This window comes from Sapajus apella, unplaced genomic scaffold (genome assembly GCF_009761245.1).
Source record: "Sapajus apella isolate SASKATOON/1434 unplaced genomic scaffold, GSC_monkey_1.0 scaffold113, whole genome shotgun sequence".
Taxonomy (NCBI): domain Eukaryota; kingdom Metazoa; phylum Chordata; class Mammalia; order Primates; family Cebidae; genus Sapajus; species Sapajus apella.
In genome coordinates this window covers 1,517,726-1,542,633 of record NW_022437053.1, presented here as the reverse complement: position 1 = coordinate 1,542,633, position 24,908 = coordinate 1,517,726, and the positions used below count along the sequence as shown (strand labels likewise).

Genomic DNA, 24,908 nt, shown 5'->3' with positions numbered 1-24,908 from the left:
GGTATGTGGTGGGCAACATCTAAGAAACGGGGCGAGTACCTGCCCATTGCCTTCTGGGCTCTGGATGCCAATATTTTGTTTCTTTACTTATTTTCCTAAAGCATGTGCTATTCCTATCAGTTCTCTCCTCTGAAACTCTCATCGACTTCCCACTGGCCTCATGACGTAGGTGAGCTACTCACCCGGGCAGCCCCCAGGCCGGGCCCTCACCTCCACCCCCAGCCCCTTGGCTACCAGCTCTCCTGGACACACCAGAGTATCTGTGCCTGGCGTCCACACATGTTGCTCATCTAGCCCAGAATGCCCTCTTTGCACCCTTCCTCAAAAATTCATCTTACCTTCAGCTGCCTTCGTCTGCCAAGCACAGAGAACTGTTCCTTTTTCGTATTCTAATGGGTTTGCTTGTAAGTAATATGAGAGTATTGATTCCAATCTAAGTGAAATTTTGGTTGCTTTCATGTCTACCCATCAGAATGGAGTACGAAGGTAGGTTTAGTGTTTTAGTTTCCTTTTGTTCATGTATTCAGCATATTTATTATCTTGTATATTCCAGCTTGTGGTGATATTAAGACAAATAAAACGTGAACCCTGTCCTCCAGGGCAGCCTTCACAGAGAGAAGGAGGAGGCAAGTAGGTTGGGTGACAGCTCAATGCACAGGGTGTGTCCTACCACCTGTCACAATGACAATGGCAGGCTAGGAAGAGAGGCTGACCCATTAGGCTGTCTTTTCCTTGGAAAGAAGGTACCTTTACCCAGAAGAAGAACTGATTTAATGATTGGAATCAGTAGGAAAAGTAGCAACCTGATTTGTAAGTTCTTTGGATTTTTCTTTAAACACTTGTCAATGGCACATTGGTCTGATTCAGGCACATATTTTATGCCAGTGTAACAGCTACATTTGTGAGCCTGAAGAATAAAAACATAAATATTTCAAAGCAAAGCGTCCTTGCAAGCATTCCAGTGCCGGAGGTTTAGAATTGTCAACCAAGCTCTGCTGTACATTTTCAGGAATGAGATAATCTCCGTGACACTGAGGTTCTCTTGTAAGATGATCTTTCCAAGTTATGGGCACATTACACTGTTGCAAGATTGTAGCTTTCTACAAGTCAGAACAAGTGTCACCATGTTTCATGGCCTTACAAAGTTCACGTTGATGTTCATGTTCAAGTCTTATCTACAAAACTACTGATTGTTATTCCTTGTGGATTCTTTAGAAATTATCTACAAACTATCCCAAATTTAGGATGGTTTGGCTTAGGATTTTCTAACTTTATGATAGGTTTCTTGGGTGGTTACCCCATCATAAGTCAGGGAGGATCTGGACTTAACAATGGTTTGATTTATTTCAACTTTAAGGTGGATTTACTGGAATATTAAATTCATTTTCAACTTATTATATTTTCAACTTACGATACATTTATTGGTGTATAACTGCATCATAAATTGAGGAGCATTTGTAGTTTTTATGAACAGTCTGTAAGCCTTTTGGGATCATAAGCCCATGACTGTGATGAGAGCTGTACACTTGCTGTCATATGAAGAACCCTTGAATAATTCGACATGCCATTGATGCATATATCATTTCAATGTGCACAGGAGAAAACTTCAGTAGGTCCTACACTTACGGTTTTTCCCAAAGATGTAGATTTTAGGAGAGAGTTTTCTTCCATCTTTCCATACTGGAAGAAAACTATGAAAAGGTACAATTGAGTGAGTGTCAACTAAGGAAATGTTTTGCTTCCAATCATACATCTATGCACATAATATATTTCAAAGGCACCAGATGTTTTGACCTGAGACCTTTTGAAGACACCCTGTTCCACTGTAAAGGGATGGTATTGTGTGATGGAAGAATGGTGACTTTTGGGTCAAAGTGAGTCTATGTGGGAATCTTTACTCTGCCACTGGGCACTCTGGGTTTTAGTAAAATGGAACAAAACCACTGTCCCTGTGGAATTGTTGCCTGTATGAGAGTTAACTCACCCATAAAGCACTAAGCACAATCAATGTAATTGTGGGCACTCAGCAAGTAGCATTTATTTTCCTCAATGGGATATGTAGGGGATTTAGGCCCATGGGAAGAATCTTTTTAACTCCATTCAAATAAATTTGAAAACCAATCTCTGGGAAGATATGACCTAACAAAATTAAACCATGTGGAGATAGAAAGACCAGGCAGAACAATTTCCATAGGGAAAAAATTAGAGGAAATTATAAAAGAGCTCCCCAAAAAAGAAGCACCAGTAACAGATTAATTTGTGGGTCAGAGCTACCACAAATGGCCCTGGTGCTACTTAGGTTAATCCAGAGCACTGAAAAGAAAGTGAAACTTTCAGTTTTGTTTTATGTATATAACATTAACTATAAAACCTGACAAAGATTGCACATAAGAGTAAAAACCATAGCTTAATCTAGTTTATTAATATTAATTTAAGAATTTTACAGAAAATGAAATGCCACATGTTCTTACTTAAAAGTGGGAGCTAAACATTGAGTACACATGGACACAAAGAAAGGAGCACTGTTGTCACTGGAACAACCCTGGAACCTACTTGAGGGTGGAGGGTCATTCTTGTAGCAATCCCATTACTGGGTATGTACCCAAAGGATTATAAAACATTCATTTATAAAGACACACGCACATGCATGTTTATTGTGGCAATATTTACAATAGCAAAGACTTGGAACCAACCCAAATGCCCATCAAGGATAGATTGGATAAAGAAATTGTGGCACATACACACCATGGAATGCTATGCAGTCATAAAAAATGATGAGTTCATGTATACCTATGTAACAAACCTGCACGATCTGCACATGTACCCCAGAACTTAAAGTGTAATAAATAAATAAATAAAAATTCTAGAAGATCACATTGGTTAAACCTTCTAGACATTGGATTAGGCAAAGATTTTATGACCAAGGACCCAAAAGCAAATGCAATAAAAACAAAGATACATTGCTTGGACTTATTTAAGCTAAAGAGCTTTGCATGGCAAAAGAAACAGCCAGCAGAGTAAACAGACAACCCAGAGTGGAAAAAAACCTTCGTAATCTATACATCTGACAAAGGACTAATATCTAGAATCTACAATGAACTCAAATCAGTGTGAAAAATAACAAACAATCCCATCAAAAAGTGGGCTAAGGACATGAATAGAAAACTCTCAAAAGAAGATATACAGATGGCCAACAAACATATGAAAAAATGCACAACATCACTAATGATCAAGGAAATGTGAATCAAAACCACAATGCAATACCATCTTACTCCTGCAAGAATGACCATAAAAAATCAACAAACAATAGATGTTGGCATGGATGCAGTGAAGGGGAACACTTCTGCACTGCTGATGGGAATGTAAACTGGTGCAGCCACTATGGAAAAGAGTGTGAAGATTCCTTAAAGAACTAAAAGTAGAACTACCATTTGATCCAGCAATCCCACTATTTGGTATCTTCCCAGAGGAAACTAAATCATTATATGAAAAAGATATTTGCACACACATGTTTGTAGCAGCACAGTTCAAAATTGCAAAATCATGGAACCATTCCAAATGCCATTAGTGAGTGAATAAAGAAACTGTAGTATTTATACAATGGAATACTACTCAGTCATAAAAAGGAATGAATGAACGGCATATGTAGCAACCTGGATGATATTGGAGACTATTGTCCTAAGTGAAGTAACTCAAGAATAGAAAACCAAACATCGTATGTTCTCACTGATATTTGGGAGCTAAGCTATGAGGATGTAAAGGGATAAGAATGATACAATGGACTTTGGGGACTTGGGGGAAAAACAGGGGGAGGGATAAAAGACTACGAATAGGATGCAGTGTATACTGCTCAGGTGATAGGTGCACCAGAATCTCACAAATCACCACTAAAGAACTTACTCATGTAACCAAATACCACCTGTACCCCAATAACTTATGGGAAAAATTTTTTTAAAGGAAATGTGGTACACATATACCATGGAATACTATACAGCCATAAAAAAGGAACAAGATCACCCAGGCACAGTGGCTCACACCTGTAATCCCAGCATTTTTGGAGGCTGAGGTGGGCAGATCACAAGGTCAAGAGATCAAGACCATCCTGGCCAACGCAGTGAAACCCCATCTCTACTAAAAATATAATAATTAGCTGGGCATGGTGGCATGTGCCTATAGTCACAGCTACTCGGGATGCTGAGGCAGGAGAATCACTTGAACCTGGGAGGCAGAAGTTGCAGTGAGCTGAGATCACACCAGTGCACTCTAGCCTGGTGATAGAGTGAGACTCCATCTCAAAAAAAAAAAAAAAAAAAAAAGGAACAAGCTCATGTCCTTTGCAGGGACATGGATGGAACTGGAAATCATTATCCTCAACAAACTAACACAGAAACAGAAAACCAAACACTACATGTTCTCACTTATAAGTGGGAACTGAACAATAAGAAGACATGGACACATGGAGAAGAACAACAAACGCTGGGGCCTGTGAGGGGTCGGGGGATGGTGAACATCAGGATAAATGGCTAATGTATACAAGGCTTAATACCTAGGTGATGGGTTGATGGGGCAACAAACCACCATGGCACACATTTACCTATGCAATGAAACTGCACATCCTGCACATGTATCCTGGAGCTTAAATTAAATTGAATTTGTAAAAAGTGTGTGTGTATGTGTGTGTGTGTGTGTGTGTGCACACGCGCACGCATGCGCACGTGTGTGTGTGTGTGTTTATCCCAAGAGCCAACACCCAGCATCTTTTTCAATGTGGGAACACCAAAGTTATTCCCACTAAAGTTAGGAACAAAGCAAAGATTCCTATAACCTGTCATAATATGTAATATATTGAATGCATTAATCAAGAAAATCAGACAAGATTGGGCAATGGAGAAATACTCTGTCTCAAAAAAATAAAAGATTTAACACAAACTATATTTGCATTTGATGTGATTGTGTATCTGGAAAACTTTAAAACTATTGAAAATTGCTATAAATGGTAAGAATTTAGCAAAATAGCAAGATACAAATTTAGCACACAATCAATAGCTTCAATTTGAGCAGGATAAATTGAAAGGGTAACTGTGTAATATGCTATCATTCCTGATTTTATTAAGAACTAGGATTCAGTGGGGGAAGGAGGTTCATACATAAAAGAGATTAGGTTAAGTAAAAACTCCTAAGTCTTCCATTTGAATTGGAAATATTAGAATGAACTCAAGATGTATTTTTTATTAAAACAAACATATTTCTTACCTTACCAAAAAGTCCTGTAAACAGTGACTAAACCACTAGCTATGGGTACACCAAGCACCCAGAATGTGGTCTTGAAAAACCATTCTCAGTAAAAAAAGACTCATAGTTCTTTGGAGAAATGTCTACTTCTAGATCCGGAACAGTAAATGTAGAAGAGAGATCTGAAACATCTTGTCACACCTGATAGAAAAGAAACTATCAGCTACACTAGTGTCAAAGCAACTTGATTCAGGACTTAAGCATCAATAAAGACAGAAACTGCTCTATATTGGACAGATTGGAATTATAAAATATGTTTAAATCGATGAATGCAAAATATTTCAGAAAAAGAAGTAACAAATGGATCCCATTGAAGGAAGGTAGTGAACCATCTTGTCCAAGTAAAATGATGAGTTAAAAGGTCACAAATAAAGCATCTATCTTGCCTTTTCTGTTAGATGTCTACCACTTGGTGACCAAATAGTAGATTAGTGGAAATTTCCCTTTAAGAATTCCTGATAATAAATAAAGAATGAATTAAAGAATTATGCTGGCCATATATGCAACCCCTCTTGAATTGCTGAGTTTAAGGCAATGATTATCAGTGGCTGCTACCACCACAAGCAGAGATAGTCAAATACTCAGTGCTAACTGATAGAGAAGACAGCACCAAAATGTGCCCCAAATCAAACCTAAATCTGATCAAGTCTTATATCCTCATGCTGATTTACACAAAATACAGAGGACAGAGGAGCACTGTGTTGGATTGCCCCACCACAGGAGCAATCAGTCAAAGCCAGATGATAGAAAACTCTAGAGAAAAAAATATATATGAGATTTTTCAACATACAGAGGGAAAAAGACGAAGGCAGAATCTGTAGATTAAAAAAGACATATCAACCAATTACAATGAGAGATCTTATTTGAATTCTGACTCAAACCAATTGAAAAACTAAATATGTGAACTTATTTGATAACATTGGAAATTTTCACACTGGATATTAATTACACTGAAGAATTATTGTTAATTTCTAGGTGGGGATTATGGTACTGTGGTTATGTTTTTAAAAGTCTTTTAGAGAGAGATGGAAGTAAGTGGATGACATAATGTGTTACCTGGAATTGGCTTCAAAATGATGTGAGCAGGGGAAGGGTTGGAGACAGAGAAGAAGCATGGTTGGCTAAGAGTTGATAATTGTCATGCCTGAGTGATGGGTATTTGGCTTTAATATACTATTCTGTCTACTATTATATATATTTAAATTTTTTATTGGAAAAAAATATTTGTAAAATATATATCATTGCTTAATTCTGTGTTCTCCTTGTTAGCCTAAAAATCTAAGCTCAAGAGTAGAGTGATTGGGATGTTGAGGTGCCATTTACAATTGCTAGTGCCCCACTTTCTCCTGTCAGTTAAACTACTGTTGCTCTCATATTAAGAACCTTTGAAGAATTTGATATGTCATTGATGAGTACAGGTATTGATCGACTTATGACCTATGCAACTTACAACCATTCGACTTTACAACCACAATCGCTAGCCACGACTGCGCTGCATCTGGCAGCGCAAACATTGCCCGGCTGGGCATACAACAGTGCGGACCAGCTTCCAGCAGCACTACCGTCTCCGCGTGCACCATTCCAACTGTTATCCCAGACTCGGTACAGCAATTTGTGTTTTGTGTCTTGAATATTTTTCATCAAACCCCTCCCAATAAACTTCTTATACATTTTGAAGCAATGGACCCAAACATCGAACGATTTGCAAGGATTGAACGGATGGCGCACGATGTGTTTCGTCCGTATCGTGAAATTTATGAAGAAAAAAAGAAACATACAATTCAGACAAAGCTCACCATGTTTATGAAAAAACCAACTCTGGTAACCCCAACTGCTGCCTCAGATGACGACATCAATGATCCGCAGCCAAGGACCAGCAGCCAATAAAATGTTTCATACATGTTTATATATTTTGATATATTTTGCAATTGGGAAAATGTTTCCTATGGTATTTTTTACACCTGTATTTTGTATTTTTGTATGCACCTGTATTTTGTAATTTTGTATGTTTTGCAAATATTAAACCAGTTATACTGGTAATGCAGTGTTTTACTTAAACCTGATGAATGTAAAAATAAGAAACAAAATGGTGTAGAGATGATACAAGTGGCATAAAATGAACAAAGAAAATTATGATATATAACAATAATGAAAGAAAATTATGATAAAATATGACTTAAAGATTTTTATAACATCATTTCACAGTACAGTACATATAACCTACTCAACCTACGACCAAATCGTGTTACGACCGGCCTGTTGGAACCAATCATGGTCGTAAGTCGAGCACTAGCTGTATATCATTTCAATGCATATAAGACAAAAACACTCCAGTAGATCCTACACTTACTGCTATTCCCAAAGGTATAAATTTTAGGAGAGACTTTTCTTTCATCTTTCCATACTAGGAGAAAATTATGAAAAAGTACAATTGAGTGAGTGTCAACTAAGGAAATGTTTTGCTTCCAATGATGCATCTATGCTCATATTTTATTTTAAAGGCACCAGATGCTCTGAGAGCTGGCCCAAAGCCCAGTCATGGCCCCTGAACAGAAGGCATGTCTCCCTCCCATTGAGCCCATTGGGGCACCTGCTGGACAAATGAAATGGGCCCAATGCCCACACGCATGCCTTCTCTGAGCCTCAGGTGCAAGCAGTGGGTCCCAGCACTACCCACTGTTGCCACTTAGAGCCTTTCTCAGTTCCCACAAAGACACAACACCATGTGTTTGAGAGTATCAGCTTCACCAAGGGGACAACGAAAGAGTGAAACAGTCCTGCAATAATGCGAAGAACTTCAGTGAGACCCATAGACATTCCTGTAGCCACTTTTGTGATTTTCACACAGGCCTCTCTGTCGCTGCCTGGCCAAACCTCTGTTCTTATTCCTCAGCAAGAAGCACCTCCCCCCCTTACCCAGGGCTTTTTACATTGAATTTCCTGGAGAAATTGCTTCATCACAGCCCAAATTACTCTTAGACTCATCTTTGTCTCTAGCTTATGTTGTGGAGGTTATGTAAGTAATATACGTGACCAAGCTTTGAAAATGATCATTGCTCCACGCGTTTGAATGTTTGGCAGAGCCAATCTTCCCAGAATTCATGCCCCCACACTGAAAGACACTGGGCTGTCTTAATTTTTGTCTGAACCATAAAAATGCTCTGGAATATGTGTTTCCCTAATGTGGCATCCACAGAAACCTTTGTCCCCAGTGCACCAGTGCATCACGCTTCACCAAGGTCACAATGGCGTCTGGCAAGGGATGGGTCATGAAGGCTTCTGGAATGTTGACATTTCAGTTGAAACATCCAATTCATTCACCAGGGAGCCCAGACACCTGCGATCTCCTCGCCAGGGTGGGCTTCCTCACCAGGCTGAACATGGTGGACACAACCTGACCTTTTTCATATTTAATCATTCGCCCTCTAAACAGGGATGTATAAATGTATGGGCAGTCAAGATTCTCAAGATCAGAACAGTATATTTGCCTATTGTTTTAATCCATGTCAATGATAATAATAGTAATGGTACATGTTCTTTCAGTATTATCTCACTTTATCCTTTCTGCAATTCTAAGGGGCAGGGTTGTTCTCCCCCTCATTGTTCAGATGTGAACAATAGTGTAGATGTACTTAATGCCATTGAATTGTACACTTAAAAATGGCTAAAATGGTAAATTTCATGTTATTTATATTTCTCTACGTAACTGAGATTGAATGTACTGATGTGGTATGTGCTAATAAAGTTTCAAACAGCTCCGTGCTGTGCAAGTGATCCTCACTGAAATAGAAATGCTTGCTAAAATGAGGAAAGCTGAGACAGCCCCTAGCCAGGCCCTGGGCATGGAAGCTGGTGGTCAGCTGGTGAGTAGGGACCTATAAGGCCCAGGAAGACAGAGTACATGACTCAGGCAATTGGTCAAGGCCAAGATGCAGCCTCCTGTGACAAAAAGCCAGCCTCTGGCCTCAGTCTGAGGGCAAGGAGATCACATGCTCTTGTTCTCTGATCTGTTTCTCAGGTGGCAGTGACAAAAGAAGACACTCTCCAGGCCGAGGCCCTGGTGCATGGCGAGAAGGAAGAAATCAATTTCCTAATTGGTACCATATACATCAGGTCAGATAATTTTCTTATTTCCTAGCCCCATCAACTAAAAATTATACCAGTGGGAGCCATGTGCAAGATGGGATGGTCACAATGAATGTCCCTGAGGGTACGGACCTTCCTGCATAAGACCCCCAGTCCTCAGGGTCTTGAACGTTAGGTGAGCAAATTTCTGCATTCTCACAGAAGCACAGGAGGGCTCAGAGAGGTGAAGCCCATGTCACAGCCAGACAGGGGAGGGCCAGGGTTAAATCAGGCTACATACCTGGCTCTAAAGTATGTGCCACTGACACCAGACCTACCCCACCAAGCAGCATGCATCCCAGTGGGTTATTGTGAAAGGAGGAACAGAGGACAGTCATTAATAGCATGGGATTCAAACTCACCCCACAATATGTAAAATTAATTACATACTTTCTAGCATAAAATTTTCCATTGCCTGTAATGGGGTCTGCAAACTTTTTCCATAGAGTTCCACGGAGTACATCTTTTTAGTTTTGTGGGCCATAGGGTCTCTGTTTTAAATCTTCAACTCAGCCAGGTGCAAAAGCAGCCATAGACAGTATGCAAATGAATGGGTGTGGCTGTGTCCCCATAAAACTTCATTTACAAAAACCAGTGGCAGACCACATTTGGCCATGGGCCATAACGTGCAGACCTCTTGTCTACACAAACACAAGGATGCACTTACACTCCTTCAGCAAAGATTGAGCACCCACTGAAGACCCCAGCACCATTCACTAGTGTAAGTCACTCTCACTTGCAATGTGACAGTGGCTTTTCCCCAGCAGTCGGCGACTACAGTCAGCCTGAGTCCAGCGGCTGCACATCCTTCTATCTCTCTGGCTGGGATCATGCTGCCTGGGAAATCCAACGTTCTTAAGGATGTTGTTGGATTGATGGCTGCTCTTAAGAGAGATGGCAGATAGTTGAGCAGCCATCTTCAGCAAGTGTGACATTTCAGTCAACTGTGGATTAACCTGGAGTCTCTCCTAATAGCCAAGTAGGGGGTGAGGGTTGAGGGCATAGGATGGCACACTGATAAAGGCAGAATTAGAATAGAGTGGATAACATTCATCACATTGTGAAAGTATTACTAGTCTATACAATTCGGAAGAGGATTAGAAATCTAGCAACTCTAATTAAATTTTTCTAGACATACTTAGGTGTTTGAAATTTTAAAATAATCTAGTTTTTTTTCCCCATCAGTTGTTAGAATTAATAAAATATAAGGTCAGAAGCTCTGGAGAGAGTGATGATCCCTTGCCTTAGTGTATCTGGGCTACTACGTCAAAATACAATAGCTTGGGAACCTTATGAACAACAGAAATGTATTCCACACAGCACTGAAGGCTGGGAAGTCTAAGATCAGGGAACCAGCAGATTTGGTGTCTAGTGAGGGCCCATTTCCTGCTTCATAGATGGCACTGTCTTTATCACCTTGGAGATGAGATATCAACATACGAATTTTGGGAGCGAACACAAACATTCAGCTCGTTAACAAACTTCTCTCACATGGCATGTACAGAGGGATGATATTTTACTTCAAGTCCTATGATATAATGTCTTGCATAAAGAATAAAGGAGTTCGATCAAACCAGTTCAAAAAAATATGACAGCAGGTGGAAATGGCTCATTCCCTCCCTCGGGTCTCTGCATGTAGTTGTTATGCGCAGCTCCATTTCCGTTACGCGGTAAAATGCCTTTTCTCTTCTTTCCCGCAGATGGATGGTTTCTAGTGTGCTTCCAAACCCCACCTCGGCTGAGTGTTGGGCAGCACTTCTACATGATCCTATGACTCTTGATATGGACGCAGTCCTGTCAGACTTTGTTCGGTCCACGGGGGCAGAACCTGGTCTGGCCAGAGACCTGCTGGAAGGTAAGCCCACCTCCATGTCCCCCACACCACTATTCTGGGCATAACCTCCTTCCAAACAAGATTTTCAATACCTGACAACAGTGATACTTGGATGGTATTTGGACTCTCAAAAGTGAAAGTGTTGGTGATAAAATTATTTTTGTTATTTTTATTTGGGGTATGAAATAAATCACCCAACTCCTGACAGTAAAATTCATGAAGCACTAATTGGGCTTTGCTTTTCCAACCAATATCGAGTCAAAATGTATTAACAATTATTATATTTAAGAAAATATATTCAATGGAGCAGAAATTCTAAAACATTCAAGAAAATACTTTTATGGGAGACCTTAGTTTCATATCTGTCTTAGCTAAGACAAAAATACCCTAGGCCAGGGTTGTTGGTGGAAAAAGCACCTACCATCCAGTAAAGTTGCTGGAAATAATTCACAAGTAAGAAGTCAGCCTTCATCCTCCTGCTTCTCACGGAGATATCATTTGCCGTGTGAGAGATGTGTATCATCTGTATATATGTTTTCAGAAAATTTATTCAGATATAATCATAGTGAACTAAAATTAAAGTTTAGTTTCTGTGTCTCTAAAATGGATTTACATTCTTTTTTGTTTGTTTGTTTGGTGGTAGCAGTGGTATGTAAATAAAGGACCAGTTACAACTTCTCAGGACAATCAGCTGTGTGAGAGGATAGACCTTTGCTTACTCTTTACTTCAAATGTAAAAATTGCAATTTGTGGAGTTAGTAAATATTTGGTCACGAACTGTAAGTCACAATGATTCTTTAAGTCACTTAAGGAAAATAAGCATTATTGTGCATTTGCAGAAGTGGAGAGAACTATTCAGTCATACTGAAAATTAACAACCACCTATTGGAGGAGTCTCAGAAAATGGAAATGGCAAAAGCATAGTTTTTAAATTTTCCCCAACCTCTCAGAATTTCAAACCAACTCCAAGTTTAGAATAAAATATGCTGAGAGTTTTGTGATCTGTGGAAATCAAACTATGATTCTCCCTTCCTGCTGTTTATATTATATAATATCTCCCTTTCCATTTCCATTCTTTTTGTTAACTGGGCAGCAGTGTGGAGAAGTGGGCTTGGAACGAGGTTGGCAGTGAGATCTGAGTTTGAGTTCAGATTCAGCCACTTATCAACTATGAGACATAGCACAAATTATTTAACTTCCCTTACCCTCAGATTTTTTTCTAGGTTGAGCTTAACCACCTTACAAGGTGACTGTGAATATTAGAAGTTGTGATATAAATTGTGTGATAAAGAAGCAGTATGTAGCAGATGCTCAAAAAAGTGTAGAAGACCATGGTTGAGGTGGCCATTATTGTAATTAGTATTAACATCAATATTGATGTCTGGACAGCCTTAAATAGGAAGCAAATATTGTCTCTTTATTTTTTTACTTATATTTTTCATATTAAGATACAGAAATACTGAGTTTTTTGTGTCTAGTTCCATGGACTTTAACACATGTATGGATTTGTGTTATTACTACCACTTTCAGGACACAGAAGTACTTCATCACCTCCAGATTCTCTGTCCTGATATATTTTATAATCAGACATCCCCTACCCCCAACCACTGGCAATTAGTGCTCTATTTTCTATCACTAGTTTTGTCTCTTTGCAAGAATGTCAAATAAATGTCCTGCAGAGCCTAATCTTTTGAAGCTGGCTCCTTTTCACTCCGTAAGATTATTTTGGGACTCACCAAGTCAAATGTCAGTAGCCCGTTCCTTTTTGTTGCTGAAGAGTATTCCATTCTGCAGGTATACCACAGTTTATTTATCCATTCATCTGTCCAGGTGCATTTCTGTTGTTTTCAATTTTTGGCAGTTATGATTAGAGCTTCTAGAAACGTTTAAGAACAGGATTTTGTGAATATACTTTTAAGTTTTCTAGGCTCAATACATGTTGACCTTGTAAGAAACTGCTAACCTGTTTCCCAGAGTACTGTGCCATTTTGCATTCCCACCAGCAATGTCTGAGAGTTCCAGCTGCCCACATCCGTGTCAGCACTTGGTATTTCTTCCTTTTTCGTTATTTCATTTTAACCATTTGATAGCTGGGATGGTATTTCTTCATGGTTTTAATTTTCATTTTCCTAGTAACTAATGATATTGAAAATTTTTATGCTACTTATTTTCTCTCTTTTTATTCTTTTTCATGAAATGTCTGCTCAAGCTTTTTGCCTATGTCTAAATTGAGTTGTTTACCTGAATTTCAAGAGTTGTTTATGTATTCTGAGCATAAATCCTTTGTTCAGATCCATGATTTGCAAATATCTTCTCCCAGTCTGTGCTTGACTTTTCAGTCTCTTACCAGGGCTTTTCACAGAGCACAGTTTTATATTCTCATGCAGCCCAACTGACTTTTTTCTGGCATAGATCATGCTTTGAGTGACATATCTGAGAAATTTTGCATAACTCCAGGTCATGAAGATTTTCTCCTAGTTGGTCTTTTAAGAGTTTTATATTTTCATGTTTCACATTTAGATCTACAATCCATTTGAGTTGATTTTTGTATAATATGTGAGCTTTAGGTCCAGATTCTGTTTTATGCATGTGCCTATCTAATTGTTTCAGCATCATTTATTGAATATATCTTTCTTCTTCCATTAAAATTGAATTGCCTTTGCATATTTGACAAAAAGCCAACTGAGGGTATTTGTAAGGAATAAATTTCCAGACAGTGGTTCGTTTCTGTTGATCATTATGTCTGTTCTTTTATCAATATTGCGCCATATTGATTTCTATAGATTTGTAATGAGTTTTAAAATCAGATAGTGTGATTTTTCTAAATTTATTTTTCTTTTTCAAACGTGTTTTAGCTTTTTTTTTTTTTTGCCTTTCCATGTGAATTTTAGGATCCGCTTGCCTCTAAACATCTAAAATAGAAAACCCACTGGATGAGCTCATAGATTTAATTTAGTTGTTAAATTTTTTTAATAAAATTTAGTTGTTAAATTTTTTCATTTCTAGTATTTCCACTTAGTTCTTCATATCTTCTATTTCTTTGCAAGAATTTCTGTATTTTTTAGGAGTACCCTCCTTTACTTGTACAATATTTTTAACAACTTCTTGAAAATCTTTGTGAAATAGTTCCAAACTGTTTTGCTGAGATTTTGACTACAATTTTAGTAAATCTACAAGTCAATCCTATGTTGTGTCTTTCAGTCCATGAAGGAGTGCCATAATTTCTATTTACTTGGGCCTCCATTAAGTTCTTTCATCAACATTTTATGGTTTTTGGCATATAGATCCTATACATGTTTTGTTATATGTGTATGTGGGGTGCGGTTGTGAGCTATTGTACATGGTATTTTTTAAATTTCAGTTTCTACTTGTTTATTGTTAATATACAGAAATATAATTGATTTTGCGTGCTGATCCTGTATCCTGCAATCTTGCTAAATCTAAACTCAGTTTGTTCTAGGAGGGCTCTCTGTGTGTGTGTGTGTGTGTGTGTGTGTATGTGTGTGTGTGCGCGCGCGCGCGCGCGCACATTCCTTGGGATTTTCTACATAGGTGATCATATTGCCTCTGAATAAGGACAGTTTTATTTCTTCCTTTCCAGTCTCTAGGTCTTTCTGGTTTTCTTGGCCTTTTTTCACTGATGAGGACTATTCAAAAGGTTGAATAGGAGTGTTAGAAAAGAAGATCCTTGCCTTGTTCTTAATCTCTGAGAAAAGCAGTCTGTCACCATTAAGTAGAATGTTGGCTGTAAGTTTTAGTAGATGGTCTTTATCAGGTGAAGGAAATTTCTTTCTATTCCAGGTTTGCTGAGAGTTTTATAATAAATAGATGCTGACTTTTTTAAATTAATAAACTGATTTTTTGGCTTTAAACTATTACTATACTAGATTAAACTGATTGCCTTCTAGTGGTAAACCAGACTTTCAGCCATTTTTTTCCATGTTTCTATGTTCTGCCTTTTTTTTCTTTCCTTATGGGACTCAGATGATAGAAAGCTCAGACCTTTTATTAACTAAGATCTTTATGGTTCTGCTCAAGTTTTTCAATCTTTGTCTGTTCAGATTCAATCATTTCTATTTATTTGTTTATTTATAAATTTACTACTTCCTCTGTCATCTTTATTCCATTAGTGAGCCCATCCAATGGGTTTTCTATTTTATTTGTTAAATTTTTTCATTTCTAGTATTTCCACTTAGTTCTTCATATCTTCTATTTCTTTGCAAGACTTTCAGTATTTTTTGAGAGTACCCTCCTTTACTTGTACAATATTTTTAACAAATGCTTGAAAATATTTGTCAAATAATTCCAATATCTGTTTCATCTCAAGAGTAGCTGTTGAGATTTCTCTGGCTTTTTGTATGCTGAGTATGCTTTCAGTATGCTAATTGTATCCTAGACACTTTAAATACTATGTTTTGAGATTCTGGTTATTATTAAAACCTTACAGTGAATATTATCATCTTTAGTTTAGAAGATAACCACCCCAAGTGGATTCAGACTACAAATTTCAAGTTCCCTCAAGACTTGTGTGGTTTGTGATTGCTGTGAAGTCTTTGAGCAGTGGATCTGTCTCACACAGGTGCCACCTAGTGGCCAGCCTGGGACTCTAGCAGTAGTCTAGCCCACATTTCAGCACTCAAAAGTCTACGTCATCTGTGTAGGGTCAGATCCGTACATGTAGAGCTCAAGGGTAAGCCCAAGAGTTCATGAGCAACTTTCAGGGTTGCACTCCCAAAGCCCTTCCTCGTTGTAACCTTCTCAGTAGTGTCTGGGTCCCTGGGCTTACCTTTTTGGCCCTCCAGCCAGCTTGGGTGGTGGAGGCTTGATCTACCCTACTCTCTGGTGCACTTGACCGCACTAAGTCGGAGCTAAGCAGCCAGACGCCAGAGAGAAAAAGCATGAAGGTTTTCCCCATCCTCTGGGGACCTCAGACGCTCTGGTTGGAAAGGAAGTTTGCCCGGCCTGATGACTTAATTCTCTGCCATTTCTTACTAGGGCCACAAAATTTCTGGGGCACAGAGAAGAAAAAATTTTAGAAGAAAAAGGAAAAAACAGGATACATTAAAGATTTCCAGAGCTTCTCAGAACGTTAGAGACCCCTTTCCTGTTTCTGTGCCCAAGTTGGTGAGCTTTTCCTGGAATTAGTGCCCACTCTGGGTTATGAGCTGCATTGAGTCCACGCTGGGGAGACTGGAGGTAGGGGAAGTGTCTCACTCACCTCCAGCTCTGTGGTGCTTCCAACGGTGGTCTTCTTCCTGCATCGGCCTGCTGCCGTTTACTTTCCTGAGCCTAGTCGCTGCTGTGTGCACCACTCTGTCCAGGGGTCCCGGCTGCACCCAGTGGGAGAGAGAGTGGCAGTGGCGAGTGCTCACCTCACCCACTGCTGGGTCCTGCCCTTGGCTTTTACAGGTAAGAAGACTGGTTCCGTGTGTATGATGGATTCTTCAAGGTGTCAGTTATATGGGTGAAGATTTATCTAAAGCCAGTGTTTCAAAGAATGAAATATTTTTGTTGTAAGTCCTCAGAAAGATCTATATTGGAAGGATGTCAATAATATAGGAATTTAGAGGGGAAATGTCTAAAGGGAAATAAATCCTCATTATAGCAGAAGCTGAGTATAAGGTACGTGTCTCTCTTTCGTAACTTCTTATATTTTTATTTATTTCAAAATAAAAAGTTAAAAAACACTGCAATGATGGGAATCACAGTACAGTAGAGGGAGGCCAATAAGAGGAAGGAGGAGCAGAGTCTGATCACAACCTTGGTAAACTGAGGCAAGACAGCGTGAACGTGAATGCTTACCTGCCTCTGGTCAGAAGTGGGTGGCCTTGCCTATTCGCGTACTTCCTGTGTTACCAAATCAAACATGGGTCTGCCCCCCAGTGCAGCAAAGCCAAACACTGACATCAAGATTGCAGTGAGAGAAAGTGAGAAGTTTATTGCAAGGCACCAAGCCAGGAGAATTGGGCAGCTCATGTTCAAGCTCTGAACCCCCCAATGCCATATAGGTAAGCATTTTTAAAGGCAGTGGGAGGCCTGGCTCAGTGGCTCACACCTGTAATCCCAGCACTTTGGGAGGCCAAGGTGGGCAGATCACCTAAGGTCAGTAGTTCAAGACCAGCCCGGCCAACATGGTGAAACCCCATCTCTACTAAAAATACAAAAATTAGCTGGACATGGTGTCAGGTCCCTGTAATCCCAGCTACTCAGGAGAATGAGGCAGGAGAATTGCTTGAACCCAGGAGGCGGAGGTTGCAGTGAGCCAAGATCATGCCATTGCACTCCAGTCTGGGCAACAAGAACAAAACTTCGTCTCAGATAATAATAACAAAATAAGGGCAGGGGACAGAATTTACAGGCAAAGTCGTAAATCAATACACAGAGGCTATGCATCAGTTTCACCTAAAAAGACGGGACATCTTGAAGCAGGTGGAGGACAGAGGGCACAGGTCATAGGTGGATTCGAAGATTTTCTGATTTACAGTAGGTTAAGGGGATGAAGCTTTGTCTGCAAATTTGGGATCAGCAGAAAAGAATGTTAGCTCTGGCCTGTGGACATGACCTCCTCAAGCTCCCTCAAGAAGAAATTTAGAACCAAGACTGGTGGTCCAAGTTCAGTCCTCAGTTTCCCCTATCTGAGGTCTACATGCCAGCAGATGGCACTTTTCGTTTGATGGGGGTCCTGGTTTCTGGAAGTCAACTCAAGGACATGTGTTAAAATGTTATCTTTAGTCTCTATAGGGAGCTTTGGTCTATTTTGTGACTTTTAACTTCCCTGGCTATTGTTTTCAGTTATTCTTCCCTTCTTGCTTAAGTTGCTCATTTACTCCTCAGGGCCGGCTAGGTGCCTTTGAAGGAATTCAAAATTTCCATTTATTTCCATGCTTGGGGCAGGTGCCCAGCAGGCTCCTAAGAGGGGTCTCTGTTCCATCTCACCTAATATCAGCCCCTTGCATGTCCCTGAAGTAGTTCTCCAAAACAAAATCAAGTCAGGTAACTCCCTTTCCTCACATTTTCATACATCCCCCACCCCCCAATTACCTGCAAAATAAACTTCTCCACCTGGTACTCCAGCCCTTCAGCACCTAGTCCTATTCCATCCCTTCCCTCATCACCTGGGGCATCCCTTCACCATCCCTTTCCCAGACAGAACAGCCACCTCTGCGCTTCTGCCTCTGCCCATTGCTGCTGCTGCTCCTCCCCCTCCACACACTGCCTCCCTGTTAAAATTCAGCTCTTCCTCCAAGATGGATCATGCACTCCCAGACAGCAAGGACCCTACAAGGTTTTGTTCACTCTTTGCCCAACACCCTGCACGTATGAGTCCCTCAGTAGAGTGATCTATTAATAGTTGCTTGGCTACAGTGAGGAACAGCCAGACAGAAATCCTCGCGCACATGGAGACAGATGTAAAAAAGTTATATAGCGTGTTAGCCGTGAGTGCTGTGGAGGTAACTAAGTCAGGGAGAAGGAAGCAGGTATGAGTGTGTACAGTTTTAAATTAGGGTTGTCAGGGAAGGCTTCATTAAAAAAAAATGCATGTGAACAAAGATTTGAGGAGGTGAGAAAGCAAGCCACGTGGATGTCTGGAGGAAGAAGCTTCTGTGAAGAGGTAAGGATTCATTGATCATTCCTTGCCCTCCTGTGGAACTTTGTGGATTTCTGCCACAGCATGTATTTGGTTGTGCCTTATTTTATGATTCATCACATGCTTATCAAGCTAAATTTGCCCAGTCTTGAGCACATGCCACTGATTTACCAGAATTCACTGTACAATTAGAGGACTGCCGTGGGCAAATCCCACACCCCTGAATGGGAACAAAAAGGTGGTCTAGGGACCATGAATCCTATGCAGGAGTTACTACTCGACCACCAGGTGTGATGGCCTTCTGCTGGGGCTGGCACTGTCTTGTCAGTGGGTCTAGAAATTCTGAAAGGAAACCATTGGCTACCCTTCCAAGCACCCTATTCCACTGAGGAGAGCTCTGCCGTTAGACCAGACATATTTGGGGAAAAATGACCGAAAAAAAAATCAAAATAAACCTCTCCAGATCAGAATTCTCAGATACTCCCTCTAGCCTGGTACCACTCGGGAAGACACATTCTTCCTTTAGAAAGTTGAGTATATTTAAGTACTCTTAAAACAAACAGACCCATTAAGACCATTTGCGGTGAGTTTCCTTGTGTCAGGATGATCAATTAAGTAGATCTTATTTCCCTCCTTTCCTTCCTATTGGGGAAGCTTGTAACCCCCAGATACCATCACTGGCCTATTTTATTGGTTTTACTCAAAAGTCTGTGCCATTGTGGCTGCTTGAAATTAAACACTTCCTCCAGGTGCAGCGGCTCACGCCTGTAATGCCAGCACTTTGGGAGGCTGAGTCGGGTGGATCAGAGGTCAGGAGTTCGAGACCAGCCTGACCAACATTGTGAAACCCCATCTCTACTGAAAAATACAAAAATTAGCCAGGCATGGTGGCACGTGCCCATAGTCCCAGCTACTCGGGAGTCTGAAGCAGGAGAATTGCTTGAACACAGAAAGTGGAGGTTGCAGTGAACCAAGATCACACTATTGCACTCTAGCCTGGGGTGAGACTCCTTCTCAAAAAAAATACAAATAAAAGAAATTAAACACTTCCTCTCTGGAAAGCCAACCACATTCATCCCAGCATCCCTCTTGGCGTCTGCGCTTGGATAAAGCCTCCCCATTCCCCTGTGCCCCCCATCACTTTATGTTCCTCCACTTTGCTTCACTTACGTGCTCACCACTCCAGGGCTCCCTGAGGTCCAGGAATTCCATGTTATTCCCTTTCACATGGCTAAGAGCCCCAGCACTGTGGATGAACTGTCCTGAGTGGGCACTCAGTAATGTGGGCGAAACTGAATCAAGCTGAAGAGGGAAGGAGCAGAACAACCAGAAGCCCTCTCTGATAGTGTAGCTCAGATTCAGAGTCATGTCGTTAAACACTTTTTAAAATAAAAAATTAGCTGTGCAAACAAATCAATTTAAACTATTTTCTTTGATTAGGCAGGAAAGAGGAGGCTGCTACATATTAAGAACTCCCACTTAAGCCAAACCTTCGTGTTTCCAATCTGCAAGCAGGCACTGAGGGGCTCTGGGCTGCAAGTGGGAGATCCAGGAAGAAAGAAGAGAAGAAGGCCCTGCCTTCAAGATCCTTCCTGCCTAAAGCAATCTATAGGCAGCTGGGCTCTAACAAAATTTTTATTTATAAAACAGGCAGCCAGCCAGCCTATGGGCAGTAGTTTGCCAACCTGTGCTGTAGATTAAAAAAGGCTTAAGAGATCTATCAAACAGTGATAATGTATGCACATTATTTGAATATTGATTCCAACAAACTAAAAAAGAAAAATTATAAGACAGTCTGAGAAATGTGCGCACTTAACATTTACTGGATATTAAAGAATAACTACTTTTAGATATGATATTTTTATTGTGATAGTGCTAAGAAAAATAAGGTACATACTGACATGGATGGGTGAAGTAACAGGGGTTTTCTGGGGACAGGCAAAAGAGTGGGAGAGGAAATGAAACAATATTATCCATGAGTTGATTTTTATTAAACCTGAACAGTGGATGCAAACAGGTTTATTATAAGCGATGGACGAATGTTTCCATAATAAAAGGTTTTAAAACAGACGGCACCAGAAAACCTCTGCTTCCAGCCAAGATGCAGTATCAGAATGTGGGTGTGCCCTCTTGCCTGAAAAAGAAAAAGATAAATATGATAAACAAGTTACTGAACATCAGATCGTGAAGGACAGTGGTCCCCAAGAGATTGTAAACAAACAAGGTTAGCCCTGTAATTGCCCAGCTCACTGCCTGGAGAAAGTTTCTAATATGTGGTACAGGGAGGAGGAAACCAAAGGAAGGAAGCCTGGCCAACTCCACAGTGGGAGGAAACAGAGCCTGGAGTCCCAGGAGTCCAGGAGGCTGGAGTTCACAGGTCAGAGCCTAAGAGAGGAGACAGCTACACAAAGAGAGAACTGCAGTGATTCACAGAGGGTTTGCCTCTGCCACTCAGCCGATGCTCACCGGCACCTGCATGTGAGGAAGCCATGTGCAGCTGGGCAGAGAACCACCTAAGAAGATTAGAGGGAACAGTGCCCAGGGCTGAGACAGAGCCAAGGAAAGTGCCTGTGTCCACCAGCCAGGCCGGACAAGCACGAATATAATACCTAGGAGGATGTTGCCTCAGTAATTGGGAATAATTAGCCCTATAATAAAAACTTTTATAGAACTGGGTACAGTAGCTCATACCTGTAAATCAATAATTTGGGAGGCCAAGGTAGGAGAATCGCTTGAGGACAAGAGTTCAAAACTAGCCTGGACAACATGGCAGACCTCTGTCTCTATAAAAATCTTCTAAAAATTAGCTGGCATTATGGCATATGCCTGTGCTCCTAGCTACTTAAGAGGCTGAGTTGAAGAGATCACTTGAGCCCATGAATTCAAGGTTATGGTGAGCTATGATGGCACCACTGTACTCCTGCCTAGGCAACACTAAAATCTTGACTCTAAAAAAATAAAAATAAGTAAAGTAAACCAGTCTGATCACACCTAACAAAACTTAAAAGCAAGAAGCAAGATCTAAAAGGATCAAAGTAAAATGGCCTCGTTACCTGACACAAAGTTCTTGGTCTCACAGCCAAGGAAATCAAGGGCACGGCCACACCAAGGGTGAGATTAGAGCAGAAGTTTAATAGGCGAAAGAAAGATAATAGTTCTCTGCAGCAAAGAGGGTTCCCAAAAAGGGTTGCCATTCTGCAGAGAAATGCAAGGGTTTTATAAACTAGCTAGCAGGGAGGCGGTATCTTATCTACATAGGGCATGAAAAAAAACAGTTAGGACCAGGTGTGCCATCTGCATAGAGTGTGAATCTCTGGCATCCCCCCACCCCACCCTTTTATTATGCAGGCAGATCTTTTGCCTGAGCTACTCCACATTGCTTTCCTACTGTGTGCTTAAAAAGGGGAGGTGGAGCCCCCATGGTGGACATACCTGACTCCACGTACCCTTTCTGTCTGCAGCTGCAGGCATCCCCCATGCAAGCTTTCAGCTTCCTTATCTGTGTTTGCAGCCTGAACTTCCAGGCTGTTCTTTGTTAGAAGAGAAGTGATTTTCTGGGCTGCTTTTTGGTAGAAGGGAAGTTCTGCCAAGGACTCTCTGCCCTATCTGCCTAGCTAGTCTCTTTTTACCTCCTCTCTCAAGAGTATTTCCAAGAAATGTAACTTCATTCTACAACAAAACTCAATAATAGTTATAGAAATATAAACTTGTCCAGCACCAAATAATGCAAAAGTCTTGCTGTCTAGCACCCAACAGAAGTTATCAGGAATGCAAAGTAGCAGGAACATAGGACCCATAATGAAGAGAAACTATTCAATCAAAGTCAAACCAGAACTGGCAGAGATGTTAGAATTATCAGACAAGGGCACTAAAAGTTATTATAACTGTATTCTGTAGAACAGAATAAGGTACATACTGACATGGTGTTCAAATGTTTAAGTAAAGATAGGGAAGATGCTTTTTAACAATATCAAGAATGACAGAGATGACCTCAGTACAGATTCTCAAGATATTAAAAGGATTATAAAGGAATACCAACAATTATGTGCCAATAATTATGTGCAACAACTTAAATGAAATTCACAAATTATTTGAAAGGTACAAAATACCACCTATGCAAAAATAAATAAATAAATAAATGATTTGGATAGCTCTATATTTATTAATGAGATCTAAGTTATAGTTTAAAACTTTCTCACAAAGAGAACTGTAAGCACCAATAGCTTCATTGCTAAATTCTACCACAATATATAAAGAAAAAATTATACCAGCTCTTCCAGAAAATTGAAAAGAGGTTATACTTCCCAACTCATTCATTCTTTGGGCCAGCATTACTCTAATACAAAACCAAGAAAGACTACAGACAAATATTCCTCATGAAGAAAAATGTGAAAACATTGAACAAAATTTTAGCAAATTGAATTTGGCAGCATATAAAAAGGATACTACATCATGACCAAGTGAGTTTCATCCCAAGAATGAAAAGCTAGTTTAACATTCAAAAGTCAATCAACATAATTTTTCATATTAACAGACTGAGAAACAGAAACGACACAATCATATCAGTAAGTTCAGAAAGAGCCTTTGGTAAAATCCAGCATTCATTCCTGATTTTAGAAAACACTCAGAGAAACAGGCATAGAAGAAAACTTCCTCAATCCTACATAAAGTATTTACAAAAGAGCCTACGGCTAACCTGACACCTACTGATGAAAGAAAGCTTTTCCCCAAAGATCAAGAGGGAGATAAGGATGCCTACTTTCACCACTTCTATCCAACATTTTCCTGGATATTCTAGCCAGTGAAGTCAAACAATAAATTATAATTTAAAAGCATCCAGATTGGAAAAGAAGAAGCAAACTATCTTTATTCACAGGTGACATGATGACATACGTAGAATATCCAATGGAATCTATAAGCATTTTTTGGAACTAGTAAGTGAACTTAGCAGTGTTGTAAGATACCAGATCAATATAGAGCAGTCAATTGCATTTTTATAATTGCAGTGAATAATTTCATTATTTTTTAAAATAAATTTTAAAAATACTTTTTTCAGTAGCATCAAAAAATATGATGTAAGAATAAATTTAACACTAAAACTTCAAAACATTGCTTAAAGAGATGAAAAACCTAAACAAAGGGCTAAATGTATGATAGCCATGGGACAGAAGACTCAATATTGTTAAGATGTTGGTTCTCCCCAGATCACTTTAAATTCAGTACAATCGCAATAAAAATTCAAGCCATCTTTTTATGTAGAAATTAACAAACTGACTTTAAATCCAAGGACAGAGAATAAACAAACAAGTTTGAAAAATTGGAATAAAGTTAGAAGGTATATCAGCTGGCTCTCACATTGCTGTGAAGAAATACCCAACACTGGGTAATTTATAAAGGAAAGAGGCTTAATTGACTCACAGTTCCACATTACTGGGGAGGCCTCTGGAAACTTACAGTCATGGTGGAGGGCAAAGAAGAAGCAGGCACCTTCTTCACACTGCAGCAGAACAAGTGAGTGCCAGTAGGGGAGATGCCAGACACATAAAACCATCAGATCTTGTGAAACTCATTCATTGTTCACAAGAACAGCATGGAGGAAACTGCCCCCATGATCCAATTACCGCCACTTGGTCCTGCCCTTGACACAGGGTCGGGGGCGGATTATGGAGATTACAATTCAAAGTGAGATTTGGGTGGGGATACAAAGCCAAACCGTATAAGAAGGCTAACAACACCTGATATTAAAACTCATAAAAGTACAGTAATCAAAACTGTGATATTGATCAGATGTTCAGCATGAGGACTATCATTAATAATATTGCATTATATACTGAAAAATTTGGTTTTAACATACACATACACATATGCACAAAGGGGTAACTGTAAATGATGAGTAAGTTAATGTGCTTGACTATAATAACCATTTCACTATGTATAAGTGTATCAGAACATCATGTCATATACCTTAATATATACAATAAAGTAGTTTAATGGAAAGAATTAGATCAGTGAAACAAATTGGAAAGTTACGAAACAGTTCAAATATATGGACAACTAATCTTCAATAAG

At 39.8% G+C, this 24,908-nt stretch overlaps 1 protein-coding gene across 2 annotated transcripts in view; it reads left to right on the top strand.

Moving 5' to 3' along the window:
• The window catches only part of OTUD7A (OTU deubiquitinase 7A), a 293,684-nt gene that overhangs the window by 172,007 nt on the left and 96,769 nt on the right, over positions 1-24,908 (top strand). For both annotated transcript variants that reach the window (XM_032259956.1, XM_032259957.1), the window contains exons 3-4: positions 9,311-9,405; positions 11,118-11,272. In XM_032259956.1, the coding sequence (XP_032115847.1) occupies positions 11,122-11,272 (151 nt within the window). In that variant the 5' untranslated portion in view covers positions 9,311-9,405; positions 11,118-11,121. The remainder of the gene's footprint in view (positions 1-9,310; positions 9,406-11,117; positions 11,273-24,908) is intronic.